Below are 14,735 nucleotides of genomic sequence, written 5' to 3' on the forward strand. Positions count from 1 at the left end.
GCGCGAGGCCCCTTCGCAGGAGGGGCGGGTGGCACTGGAGCGACAGTACCACGGTGCCAGCAGCCCCTCCCCCAATCCCCAGGACAAGGAACGCGTCGGCGTTCCACGTTCTCCCCGACCCTCTGGCCGCGAGGGCCCAGACCCCGGCCGGCCCGAGAGGCCCCGGCAGGTGCCAACGAGCCCGGGCCGTCCCTCAGGCCGCGGCCTGCCCCGCGGTCGCCGGGAGCCCGCCTCGGTTAGCGGGGCCTCGGAGGCTGTGGGCGCCGGGACTCGCCGGCTCGCCCCGCGCCCCAGCGGCTTCAGGCGGCGGCCCAGGCGCGGCCGCCCCTCCCCCCGCGCCGGTGGCCTGGGGCCCAGCGCGAGGCGCGCGGCGGCGCCTCTCGGATGCTGATTGGCCGGAGCCGCAGGGGGCGGGGCGGTGGGTGTGAAGGGGGCGGGCCCAAGCCGCTCTGCACTCCGGTTTTTCTCGGCTTCTGCGAGCTCCCTCATTGCATCATCTTGAGCCAGTGGCCGCAGTGAAAGGCTGGGCGCGGCGCGATCCACCCTGGCCGGGGCTCTAGTTCGGTCTCCAGCGTCTGTCCTGGCCCTTCCCGCACCTGCTCCAGCGCCAAGGCCGGAGGACCCCAGCGGGCCGACTCCGAGAACCCGCTAGGGATAGCTAGCGGATCTCGCCTCCTCCAGGGGATCCATTCATTGAGAGCCGAGTCTTTTCCCGGAGCTCGAGTCCCCCGCCTCCTCCAGCTCGAAGCCGCGGACAGCGCCATGGAGAAAAGCAGCGAGACCAACGGCTACCTAGACAGCGCCCAGGAGGGGCCTGCAGCGGGGCCTGGCGAGCCTGGAACCACTGCTAGACGCGCGGGGCGCTGCGCCGGCTTCCTGCGGCGCCACGGGCTCGTGCTGCTCACGGTGTCCGGGGTGGTGGCGGGTGCTGGCCTGGGCGCGGCGTTGCGTGGACTCAAGCTGAATCGCACACAGGTCACCTACCTGGCCTTTCCGGGCGAGATGCTGCTCCGCATGCTGCGTATGATCATCCTGCCGCTGGTAGTCTGCAGCCTGGTGTCGGGCGCCGCCTCCCTCGACGCCAGCTCTCTTGGGCGCCTGGGCGGCATAGCCATCGCCTACTTCGGCCTCACCACGCTAGGAGCCTCGGCTCTCGCGGTCGCTTTGGCGTTCATCATAAAACCTGGATCTGGCTCGCAGACCCTTCAGTCCAGCGACCTGGGTCTGGAGGATTCGGGGCCCCCACCGGTCCCCAAAGAGACAGTGGACTCCTTCCTTGACCTGACCAGGTAATGTCCCCGCGACCTCCACCCCACCTACCTGAGCCTCAGTGGGAGACGCCAGCTCATTAATGCACTCTAGTTCATATACCCCCATATTCATTCTTAACTGGCTGCTGGTGGCCTTTAACAGTTTTAAATGTCAAAATAACGTCTACAGACTGCGTGTTGACCACACCTGTGCAAACGTCAGCCGGGTCTCACCGGGCATTTTCAAGGACCAGGGCTCCATCTTTTAGTAAGACCCATCCTACCGTTATATGGGAATGTGCTAGAGAGAGGCAGAGGTCTCACCTGTACTTTGCTTATACACTTTGGCTGCCCTCTCTAGGGAAAAACATTCCAACCACGCCCCTATATTCTCACCTAATTTTCTCCCCAAGTGGTGCAGAGAAGCTTCTGAGAGCATTGGTTAAATTTTGCCTGTTGGGCCATTCTCCCCCGTAATCTAAGGCGTCTGTTTCAGCCCTTTGGCTGGGAAGAAGCTGGCAGTTTTTTGAAGGGCTGTCAGTGGACCCAAGAATAACAAGGCTGGAGTGAGTTATGCAGGGCTCATTCCCCAGAAACATGCCTCTCGGGGGGCTTGGGACAGGTTGCTCTCCACCTGCATAGTCAGGACCACTGTAGAGTATTGTGAGTTTCAAGGGGCTTTATTTGTGGGAAGATGTGAATTCTAGAGAAGGAGGAGAAAGAAGCATCTTCAGTTAACTTTGCCTGCTTTTGGGGACTCTGAAGTTGCATCCCTAGAAATGTAGTGTAGTTTTTGTGGATTCGCCAAAGCCTCAGCTTCTTTTGGTTTCTTCATTAGCCCAGAGTTCACAGATGGGAAAACTGCAACCTAGAGGCATTTACTGATGTGGCCAGGTTCAGTTGAGTGGAGAGAGCCTGGCTGGCTCCCCCTCTAGGTTTTCAATAATTCTGGAATCAGAGCCTTGGACATATGTTTTGTCTTGAGTCACTGAAGCAAAGCTCCTCATTGCTGAGGCTGTGAAAAACAGCAAACACTGGGCAAAGTGACTTGACTTCCTGCTGTTTCCATTTCTCCTTCTGGAAAATGTGATGACTGCCACTTAAGAGAGAGTGTTCATTTAAAGTTATAACAACAAAAAGAAGTCAAAGGCATTTACTTTGGGGAAAAAAAAGACAAAACCCATAACCTCTCTGATAAGGGGGACCAAGAAGTTCTTACCAAAAAGATAGGTGGAGGTGGCCTATTACAACTTTGATGAGATATAGCCTTTGTCTAGTGTCTGGTAGCTGGTTATTTGGAGTCTTTAGAGATTGTTACGGTTTGAGGACTAACTTTTAGGTGGGTACTGAAAAAGTCTACTGAGGTTGAGAGTAGTGGTCACTTACACTGACCGCTAAGCATCCGGGCTTAGTGGTCAGTGTAAGTGCAGACTCTCAGTGGCTCAGGCTGAAAACACAGAAGGGCCAAGTGAGCCTTCATCATGGCTTGTTGGAAGTACGTAGTGTTTCATGTGCCTTTGACTTATTACCTTCAGTGTATCAGTGAGGGAGCACGATTGTGGGCTTAAAGGAGTCTTTTTTTGCAGGGATTAGCCACGATCTTGAGATTGTGGTGAGGGTTGAATGAGTTGTGTTTGTAAAGCTCTAAGAATAGGACTGACCCAGTAATGCTTGCTCTTGTTATAAATGGAGCAAGATTATGAGTGATGATGTTTTTCCAGTTCACATGAGTTAATGGGGATGATTCTCTTTTTATATGTATGCTAAGTGGCTCAGTCATGTCTGACTCTGTGCAATCCCATGGACTGTAGCTCTCTAGGCTCGTCTGTCCATGAGATTCTCCAGGCAAAGATACTGAAGTGGGTTGCCATTTCCTCCTCCAGGGGATCTTCCCAACCCTGGGATCAAACCCATGTCTCTTAAGTCTCCTGCACTGGCAGGCACTTTCTTTACCACTAGCACCACCTGTGAAGCCCGGCTCTCTTTTCATACTCTGAAATAAAGAGTGGGTGGGAAGAAAAGGATGTTTGGGGAGCTCAGAATGACTTGAAGGTAATAGAGCTTTTTGGGTCTATTGGGAACCACGTGGAGCCTGGAGAAAAATCCTGGTGATCAGTGGCTATGTTTTGGACTAACAGAATCAACAATGTGGAACATTTGGGAAATGCAGAAAATCAAAACTAAACACAGAAGAGCCTTCCATTCTGAAATGGGGCAGAAATCCTCACATATCCTCCCCAACATCTGTTTTCTTTTTCCTCTGCATGACATGCGTCTGGTCTCCAAAGTTGACCTCAGGTTTCTTCACCTGTCAATGGAAAGGACTGAGGTAACCTTCCTCTGAGTGCTAATATTTGTGGTTTTCAAATGGAAAACCAGACACTGATGTGCCAAGGAGGCAGGGGTCTAAGGCACCGTCTGCACTGGCAGCCTGGAAAATGGCCCTGGGCCACTGTCTTGCAGAAGTCTACCCATGGCTGCTGAGTGCCTGGTAAAGACAACTGACATTTTGCCTGTTGCCCAGTTTTCTAGGCTCTATTGCTTTCCTTGCACTCATTTTCTCAACAGTGGACTGTGTTAGGAGCCTTTCCCCTGCTGGAAGGAGGCTCTAGGTCCTTAGTTTTTTTTCCCAAGAACTGGGTGACTATGAGGCCTCTCAGCCTGCAAAGGATGCATTTCTTCAGTAGATGTGAAGAAAATTGTCAGTGACTGAGATCTGATATGAGTCCCTAGATCACAGTCAAGGGAGTAAATGATGAATCTTTTATTTAAATGTTGACCATAGCAGGTTATCTGACCTACGTCTCTCCCTTCTGTAGGCTAGATGAAGACTCCTAGCAAATCGAACGTGGATCCAAATTAATGGAGATTTCTCAGCCTACCTAGTCACTGAAACTGGCAGCTTGTAATTTAAAACTAATTTCTTTAGCTCGACACCAGACCTAAAGAACATAAATCCAGGGAGACAGTGTGGATAGTGATGAAGTACAGACACTGAGGTCAGCTACCTGAGTTTGAATACAGCTTTACCGCCACAGGCTTTCCTAGTGGCTCAAACGGTAAAGAATTGCCTGCTATGTGGGAGACCTGGGTTCGATCCTTGGGTTGGGAAGATCTCCTGGAGAAGGGCATGGCAACCCACTCCAGTATTCTTGCTGGAGAATCCCACGGAAAGAGAGGAGCAGGCTACAGTCAGGGGGTCTCAAAGAGTCAGACACGACTGAGCAACTGATACTTTCACTTCACTTTCACTACCACTTACTAGCTGTATGGACAGTCATTTAGCCTGTTTGTACCTCAGTATCTGTACCTTATCTGTAAAATGGGGTTAATAATAGTGTAGCTACTACCCAGACTTGTTACAGGGATTGAAAGAGTTAGTATATGAGTGTCTCTCTAATATTCTAGCATGTCCCAACCTCTTGGGGACAGCTGAAGGCTGCTTGATACAGAGAATGAGTGGTCCTCTTAGCCTTGTTTCCTCCAACACCCCCCACCCCAGGGGCCCGGCATTAGCCTTTCCAGCAGGAATCTAAAACTGAATGTGGGCCTCAAAAAGAGGATAGGTTACTCCCCTACCCCCTACTGTCACCCATCACCCCCAGCTCTCCCTCTGCTCCTGACCTTGTAGGGGGTACCAAGATCTGAAGGTGCACACCCCTGTTAGCTAACTCTGTAACAATGAACACTGCGGATGATAAATATTTATTAGGTGTACATACAGTGTCATATCCTGTTCTGAAGAGTCTTTGAAATGTTCATAATTTCGCTAACGACTGTTTGAAGTTAAATGAAAGGAAATGCTGTTGGAACAAAAAATATATACCTAAGCAAAATAAATTGCTTTACATTCTTCTCATATGGAACCGGGAAATGCATACCATCCTTGACAATAGGCTCAGAAGAACAAACAGGACCAGATGTATAAAGAAGGAACATTTGTGAAGTTTTCATGGTGTGAGGTGCACGAGTGTGTTCAGTACCACTCACAGTAGTTCTGCTTTTGGCAGTTCGGTCTTGGCTTATACCAGTTTTTCTGTTTGCTTTAAACTATGTGTCCAAATGTTCCTAAAGCACTAGCAAGACTCGTCCATTCATTCTCTCCCAGTTTGTTCTGACTCGGGTCTCTGGATGTAGTAATACAGTCTTGGCACTTTTGCAGATGTTTTTGACTTAGACACACTATGAGAAATACATTTTAGATGATAGCATGCACATATACTCATCCCCACCTCCACACAGATAACCTGAAACACAAGTTCCACAAAACCACGTTTTAAGTGCTGATGCACGCTGCTCTTTTATATTCTGTCTAATGTATTACATCTTTCATAGAGTGCTCCTTAGAGCTGGGAAATATAGCTGGTATTATGTAATTCCAGAACATTTCTCAGAATCAAATAACTGAATAAAGGACATATTTGAGAATTTGAATAAAATGAAGAACTCAGTGTTTAGAAGCATACTAGTACCCAGTGAAACGGAGTGCTCTGCAGAGGTGAGCCTGAGGAGCATTTGCTCCTTCTGGTTTCCAGATGGTGAATCTTACAACATCAAATCTGTACTGGAGTTGTGAGGTCCACAACTCACCAGCCACAAGTAACTATTTCAAGTTAACTAGTTTAAATGTAAATAAAATAAGAAATTCAGACTTTAAGTAGCACTCGCCATTGTTCAAGTGCTTAGTAGCCACACAACTAGCATATTGGACAGCATAAATATAGAAAAGTCCTATTGGATGGTGCTGATGTGTATGGAATGTGAATGAGAGATACAGCGAATTCCTATCTCCGGACGTTCAGTAAAGGGTTAAATTGATTACTTTAAGATCCTGTTCCTCATTTTGAAAACACCCAAGGAAGGTTACTCTGTCAATGTGAGGAGCTGGGAAAAGTGCCTGGAGACAGAGCTCTGGGGGAAAAACTGCTTGTGTGATGGAACAGACGATCCCTCAATACAGGAGAGCTCAGCGGGAAGAAAAAGCCCAAATTCACTGCAGCATCTGTGTCTAAAAGCCAATGAAAGAGGGGAAAGAAGAGTGCAGAGAGAACAAAATCAAAGAACTGACACACCTGATTGTTAAGACTTACTACAAAGAAAGCTACAGTGAAAAAAAAAAAAGAAAGCTACAGCGATCAAGACAGTGTGATATTGGCAAAAGAACAGACAAATACATCAGTGAAACAGGGTAGAGAGCCCAGAGATCAACCCACCTGGTGGCTTAGACGGTAAAGCGTCTGTCTACAATGTGGGAGACCCGGGTTCGATCCCTGGGTTGGGAAGATCCCCTGGAGAAGGAAATGGCAGTCCACTCCAGTATTGCCTGGTAGGCTGCAGTCCGTGGGGTCGCAAAGAGTCGGACATGACTGAGCGACTTCACTTCACTTCAAATATGATCAACTGGTCTTTAACAAAAGAGTAAAGGCAGTAGAGTGGCACAAGAATCATCTTTTCAGCAAATGGTGTTGGAACACCTAGACATCCACATGCAAAAAAAGTGAATCTAAACATAGCCCCTGTGCCATTCACAAACATCAGTTCAGAATGGATCACACATCTAAATGTAAAATGCATAACTATAAAACTCCTGGAAGATAACATAAGATGACCTCTGATATGGCAATGACTTTTTAAATACAACACCAAAGGCAGAATCTATGAAGAGTAGAGAAAAATGTTTTGTCTTATTGCTGTGGCCAGCACAGCAGGTAGGGACTGAAAGTGGTCGACGCACAGTTTGGGAAAAAGAAACTAGAGACAGAATTAAAGTTTTAAAGATGGGACCGGGGGACTCGACCTGTTGGGAAGAGCCCTGTTCCTTGGAGCCACATAACTTTTATTTAGTGTCTTGGCAAGCAGAAAGTATCTGTTGTGTTACAATGAAATCAGCCTCCTATGTCCCTAGTCACGTCTCCCATTTTATTGATTACTTTAAACTATATTGTTATTTTCTTGTACAAGAGCTATCACCTAGTGGGAGGTCATAGACCCGCATATGCCTTGGGAAAACATCTTAGTGTGTGCACAAGCAGTGTTCTGAACTTGTGCTGACCTAGCATTCCAAAGTCCACACTGTGTTTTTCCTTAGCTAAGCAGGGCATGACAATCCCAACTGATCAACCCAATATACTTTTATTTGGGTTATGTTGTATTGCTGTATTTTGCTTTTATTCTTTTCCCATGGTGACTTTCTCATTTAGCCAGAGCAACAGGTGGCTGACTATTAACCAATGCATCTTACTCCTGCAGCATCACACCCTTGCCCCTTGGAGGGCAGGTGGGGCAGGGGGCACTCCTGCTCCTGGCCTGTGGCAACGAGGGGAACTAAAGGAGAGCGATTCGGTGGGTTCAGCTCATTGCCCCCAGGCGTCTCCTCCCAAGGGATTAATGTCTGAGAGCTGAGTTGTGTAATCTAAAAAGTTCAGTCATCTGGTTGAATGTGCGTATGTTTTTTGGTTGTCAGATCTCCTTTGCAGTTGGCACGGTATCTTTTGTCTTAACTTTTTAAGGAATTTTGAGATATGATTTACATACAAAAGATGCACCCATTTCAGGGGTGCAGTTCAATGAGTTTTGACAGATAGATAAACCACTTAATCACTACCACAATCCAAACAGTGAACATTTGTTTCTCCCATGATCCTTCTCAGCAGTTCCCACACTTCATCCCTGGCCCTAGGCAGCTTTGGATAGAAAGTTTTGCTTTCTATCACTATGGATTAGTTTTGCTTTTTCTAGAGTTTCATGGTAATGGAATCACTCAGTATGTACTTTTCTTTGTCTGACTTCTTTTGCTCAGCACAGTATTATTGAGATTCTCCATGTTGTGTGTATTAGTGATTGATTCCTTTTTATTTTCAAGTAGAGTTCCTTTGTATGGATTTATCGTAATGCTATTTGTCCATTCATCAATTAATGGACATTTCCGTTTCGAGCAATTTTGAATAATGCTGTTATTCATATAGCTTATATCTAGGAGTAGAAATGCTGGGTCATATGGTAAGTATATGTTTAACTTTATAAGAAACTGCCAGAACACATCATGTTCTTCTTAGAAATTTGATTCTTTTGGCTGGAGTTGCTGCTTTGACTCTAGTATTGAATGTACCCCTCTATTCCCATTGGATTTTGTAGACTATCTGAAAACAGATTGGTCTAGAAGTTGTGGGTTAGAATCCATTCTGGGTGAGGCAGTATTGGGTTATTGCTTTTGCCAAAGACACCAAGCTGGCCAGGTAGTAGGGTTTGAACAAGTGGTCTGTGACCCTTGGAAGAGAGTGTTTCAAGGGGATGGGAGAGGCTGTGCTTGCACCGAGTGGGGAAACAGCTCATTTCTGAAGGATGTGAACTATTTGTGGGGGAAATCATCCCCCATGGAGAAGATAGAGGGCTTCTATCCCAGCTCTCTCCTTAACTTCTCTGTCCTTTTAGGGAGAGAATCAGGTGGCCAGCTCAGTCTGAGAACTACTGTGGTGGATGTAGAATGGATGAAACCTTGGCTCAGGGCCTGTTTTTGCTTCTAACTAGTATAGCAAATGGAAATGAGATACCAAACAAGACTGAGAAAGGTGCTTTGTAATGGAAATCATAGGCAAAAGTAAGTTGCTATTCATCTATACATTAACAAATAACCAATACCAATGCCTAGTCTGTTTCTACCTTCCTTTTAAAATAAATAATGCTTGTAATAGGAATCAAATTTCAGATCACCATTTTGCAATGGTTAATTCACAGATCACATTTTGTCTGTTTAAATACAGCCATGTACTTTCGGGTATTCTTTAAGTACGTTGAAAGCAATTCAGGTTTCATAGACAAGCAAGTGAGGAAATGCTGAGTTGCCGTCTCTAGCTGTTGGCTATCTTTTGGAAGCCTGAGTGTTCAAACAAAGTCATTTTTGTGTCTTGTTAACCCTGTTGGTGGGTGTATTATCTCTTGTACAACAAGTTACCACCATTTAACAGCTTAAAGTCACACATTTATTATCCCACAGAATCTGTAGTGTCAGGAATCCTAGCATGGCTTAGCTGGGTTTTCTGCTTCAGAGTCTCTTACAAGGCTGCAGTCAGTGTCAGCCACAGCTGGGGTTTCATCTGAAGGCTAAACTGAGGAAGGATTCCCTTCTGAGGACACATGGTTGCTGGCAGGATTCAGTTCCTTGAGGTTCACACTGGGAGCCTCTGTTCCTAGCTGGCTATTGGCCAGAGACCGTCCTCCATGTCTTGTCATATGGGTCTTTCTAACATGGCGGCTTGTTTCATCAATATGGAAGCCCAGAAAGCAATAAAGAATGTCTTCTAGTAAGATAGCATCCACAAGTTTATGTAGCATATCACAAGAGTGATATCCCATTACCCTTACTGTTTTGTTTGTGCTCGTATTCATGCTAGTCACTTCATTCATGTCCTACTCTTTACGACCCACGGACTGTAGCCCGCCAGATTCCTCTGTCCTTGGGATTCTCCAGGCAAGAATACTGGAGAGGGTTGCCATGCCTTCCTCTAGGGGATCTTCTCCACACAGGGACTGAACCCACAACTCTTGCGTTTCCTACATTTACAGGCAGGTTCTTTACTACTAGTGCCATTCTTTTGACTAGAAGCAAGTCATAGCCCCCACCCGACACCCCACCATGACGCACACACTCAAGGGGAGGGTATTACACAAAGGTGTGACTACCAGGAGGCCTCTTAGACTCTGCTTGCCTAGCTGGGCTGCAGTCAGACCTGCTGACCTCTGAAACTGAGTACATGCTAATAGTTGCCCAGAGATTCTAACACTGTGAATAACTCATCCACAGAAGTAAGAATTAACGGATGTTTGGCACAGATTGTAAAGGATGAGCTTTTACTCTCCAGACTTACTATAGGAGGTCAGTAGAAAAATGGATTGTCAGTGGGATTTTCATATATCACAACTCAGTTCTCAGTTCAGTTGCTCAGTCGTGTCCAACTCTTTGCGACCCCATGATCCGCAGCACGCCAGGCCTCCCTGTCCATCACCAACTCCCGGAGTCCATCCAAACCCATGTCCATTGAGTCGGTGATGCCATCCAACCATCTCATCCTCTGTTGTCCCCTTCTCCTCCTGCCCTCAATCTTTCCCAGCATCAGGGTCTCTTCAAATGAGTCAGCTCTTCGCATAAGTCTAGCATCTGTACAAAATCTGACCCAAAGGAGGCTCAATAAAAACTATTTGCCTGCCAAGGTTTTGGTTTCAAAAATCTAGTGTAACTGGATCAGTTCTATTGCTCTCCTTTTATAACAAAATTCTATAATTTCCTTCATCCTGAAATGAAATCCATAAATAGAACTTACCCTACACATAATCTCAAACATCAATATGACTTAACTGTAATATAAAAAACATACCAGATTGGTGGTTGCCAGAGGTGATGGTGGAGGGTGGGATAAATAGGTAGAAGGGATTATTACATATTTAAAAAAATAGAAATAAAAAAGTGTACTGTAAAGTCTAAAAGTTAAATACTGAAGGAGAGTAATTCATAGTAAAAATAATGTATTTCAAGATGTGAATGCTCTAAAACAAAATGGTTAGGTGCTTGCTTCTGAGTTTAGAGTCACCATTAATGAGAGAGCTTTAAATTCAGACTGATACTCAGTTACTAGCATGTGTGATTAAGGGCCCAGATCCTACAATTTTTCATTAGTGATGTGATTTCCCAGAAAGTGAATGATTCTTGAAAATATTCTGAACAAAGCAAAACAAAAAAATCATCCCACATTATACACAGGAGTTTCAGTCCTAGAAAATTCAGTGTATATTCAAACTGCACAAAAAATACCTTGCTTTAAAGTTAGTTTCTAAGCTCAAATAATTTACGAACAAGATTTTCCTCTACAGTTTTGTGTCGTACAGGACATTGGGAAGTATGAGGGCCTTGAAACTATTTATTACACAGGACTTTGCCACACTTAGCAGAACAAATAGCTGGGACCTGGCACTTCTGCCCAAACATACTCCCCCAGTTCCAGGAATGCCCCCCAGTTATCGTAACAACAAAGCATCCCCTTGGATTTCACAAGTTGGCAGCGCCACTCCCCACTGAAAACCACTGCCCTAGGGCCTAGCCACCAGGGGAAAGAAAAGTGATGCAGTTACTCTGGTTTGCTTGGACACAGCTAAATATCAAGGGTACCACGAGGGAGATGAGGATAGAGATCAGTGCTTCAAAGTCTGTGCTGTGACTCTTCAGCCAAGGCACAGTTGAGTGCTTGGATCAAGCAGAAGATGGCAATAACTGCAGGATGTGGGGAGAGAGGGAACCCTGTGTGTTAGGCTGTCAGGTGTGGGCATCTTAAAGTGAACATGTTGAATGACAAATTTTAAGGATACTGACAAAGTGCTTTCTTTTCCAACAGAAACCTGTTTCCTTCAAATCTTGTGGTTGCAGCTTTCCGGACGGTAAGCTTGATGCTTTGCTAAAAATAGGAAACTTTGGGTGTTATATGTTTATAGCATATAAATTATTGCTATAGAGTTAGGTAAAGTGGAACAAGGAGAGTTTTGTGCACTTAGTATCATTGGCCTAAATTTTTATAGATGGGCCCCTGGAGTGAAAACAAACAAAACAACAAGAAATCAAAAAAGTGTCCAAAATATCCCACTAGTTCCAGCATCTTTTCACATCACCTAGTACCCTCAAATCATGTTTTACGGAGCTCTTAAATATTTTAGAATTTTAATTTTTTAAAATCTTTTTTAAGTTTTTTGGTTGCATTGCACAGCCTGTGGGATCTTAGTTCCCAGACCAGGGATTGAACCTGGGCCATGGCAGTGGAAGTGCTAAATCTTAACCACTAGACTGCCAGGGGAATTCCCTAGAATTTTTTTTAATGCATTTTTGTATATTTTTTCTGATTATAAATATAATATATGCTCCTTGCAAAAAAAATTAAAGTACAAAAGAATGGAAGGAAATAAAAATCACCCATAATCACTACCTAGAGCTACCCATTAACATTGTGTTGTATATCTTTCTGGTATCTTTTTTCTATACATGTACATATGCACCTGCACACAGACACATACGCACACAAGATTTTAAAATAATTATACTACATACATTGTTATTATGTATACACATATTTTTCAGTAACCAGCTCTTATTGTGAACATTTTCTCATGTCGGTAAATATCCTTCTGCATAAGTTATTGGCTGTAGTATGAACATGTCATAATTTTACTCAATCAGTCCCATGTGGATGGCTGTTTCTAGTTTTCCCCTAACTTTAGCAATCCTGAATGTAATGTTCCTACAGCCAAGCTTTACACAGAGAAGGAATATAAAGGTCTAGATTAGATGGACTAAACTGATTGCCTTTTTCACGTGCTGTCTTTTCAGTTTCCACTCAGTCTTGCTCTTTAAAAAAACAAACAAAAAAAACCTGGGTATAAATATAACTGTGGCTTGTATGTATAATGTGAGATAGAAGATAAGAGAAAAATGAAAAGTGTCGTGGCTTTCAATGCCTGCCACGGAAGGTGTGGGGTGGCTTTTGTATCCCCTGCTATCCCTATCACAGGACAGCTGATCATCTCTGCCTATCTGAAAGCTTGATAAGTCAAAGCTGAGAGACACCAGAGCTCTTTAAAAGGCAGGTTCAAAGCAGAGGCCTCTGGGCCTGACGGACCCCTTTTTAACAGTTCATGTCCTTAGAAGGATGAGGAAGGGTGTCATATAACAGAATCCACTAAATGTCAGTGCACACTGTTGCAGGGAGACACCTGTGTGTGTCAGGCAGAAGTGTATGAAGTCAACCACAGGACCAGAGTTGGAAAGATAGTTCCCCTCTGATGAGTGGGTCTCCCAGAAGACTCAGCCAAAAAATAGCATCTTGCCCCATATCCTTTGTTTTGAGGAGTAGAGGGCTGAAGGTGTATTAGATGCTGAAAAGCAGTCAAGCTCAAGTAAGTTTTGGAACAGAGTGGAGCATAAATAAATGAATGAAAATAAAATGGCACATCAAAAAAATGAACTTTAGTATTATGGAATGAATACCAAGTTTCTCCAAATAATATGAATTCTCAGCCGTTTAAGATATCAGCTTGAAATTGTACAGACCTTCTCCAAGCCAGGGTCTGGGGACTGAGGAAATTCTCTCCATTCCCTTGAGTTCCTAAATAATCAGCGGTCTCCTAGAGTGCATGTTGCCCTGATCTTAAGTGACTTTGGTACAGTCCTCAGAGGCCCTTGTCCGGCCAAGCAAGTGAGGAATGCCAGCAGACCTGGAGGGAAGAACAACGAAGTAGCAAGAGGCGCAGCAGTCCTCTGGATTCCTCTTGGGAAAGGTCTTCAGCTGTGAACTGACGGGGTTTTCTTTCTCTTGCTCACAGTATGCAACTGACTACAGAGAAGTGACCCACAACACAAGCGCTGGAAACATGACCGTTGAAAAAGTAAGGGTTTTTGTGAGATCACTTATGACAAATCCTGTAACACAAATAATGCTTCTGAACTCAAGGAGCATACATGATGCTTAGTTTTTTCTCAGCAGGACTGAAGACTGGGGTTTGAATCACACAGTTTAGGTTTGCTCTTTGGGCCGTTTACCATCTTTAGAATGTCCATTTCATTGAATTAAAACTAATGTTCCCTTTCTTAAAAAAAATTGTGTAACATCCTTTCTGTTTTTCTGAAATATAAATAATAGGTGATTTAACCTACCCTTGCACATAGAATTTGTCTTAGGGGTTTAACTCACTATAACCATCATTCATTCACAAGTACGTTTTGAGTACCTGTTGTTTCTTTTGTTGTTGTGTGTGTGTTGGTTTTGGTTTTTTTTTTTTGGACACACCACAAGGCATGTATGTGGGAACTTAGTTCCCTGACCAGGGATTGAACCTGAGTCCCTTGTGGCTGAAGCACAGAGTAACCGCTAGACCACCAAGGAAGTCCCTTGAGTAGCTATTGTTTACCAGACACTGAGCTAAGTCCTAGCCTTCATGCTGGAGCTGAAAGAGACGAGGGACCTCAAGGATTATTTAGTCCAGCTATGAAGCTGCCATGGGAAGAAGGAGGAACTTTGCCCTTCCCCCATCCCCCATACACCTCCCCAGGGCTAAATGGCTCTGAGTTCTACCAGCCTGTTTTTGATTGAAGGAAAAGTTCTACTTTTTTAAAAAAAAAGTTGAAAGCTAATAGTTTAGTCCCTTTCACTTCATCTTGCAGATGAAGCACCTGAAGCTCAGAGAAGTTATTTTAATATCAAAGCTGGGACTAGGGCTCAGACTAGAATGATGGTAAACATGTTCTTTCAGTTTTTACCACACTGACATGTTTCCTATTCAGAATTTCATAATGTGTTTGATGGAATAAAATGTTTGTCTAACATAAATGCTTACAGTAGTGAGATTCAGTACTGCTGGGAAAAAAATAAAGAACACATTATATTTATACATTTTAAGTTGGTGATTTAGGAAAGAATATCTTGAAAATATCCATGTTGATTCTGAACATCA

General features: G+C 44.7%; 1 protein-coding gene across 1 annotated transcript in view; it reads left to right on the forward strand.

The window, feature by feature from the left end:
• Positions 1-512: 512 nt before the first annotated feature.
• Positions 513-14,735, forward strand: part of SLC1A4 (solute carrier family 1 member 4) — a 28,098-nt gene continuing 13,875 nt past the window's right edge. Inside the window, exons 1-3 of the mRNA XM_052648063.1 lie at positions 513-1,289; positions 11,633-11,675; positions 13,608-13,670. Of these exons, the coding sequence (XP_052504023.1) occupies positions 763-1,289; positions 11,633-11,675; positions 13,608-13,670 (633 nt within the window). The 5' untranslated portion in view covers positions 513-762. The remainder of the gene's footprint in view (positions 1,290-11,632; positions 11,676-13,607; positions 13,671-14,735) is intronic.

The sequence above is a fragment of the Budorcas taxicolor genome, chromosome 11 (genome assembly GCF_023091745.1).
Source record: "Budorcas taxicolor isolate Tak-1 chromosome 11, Takin1.1, whole genome shotgun sequence".
NCBI classification, from domain to species: domain Eukaryota; kingdom Metazoa; phylum Chordata; class Mammalia; order Artiodactyla; family Bovidae; genus Budorcas; species Budorcas taxicolor.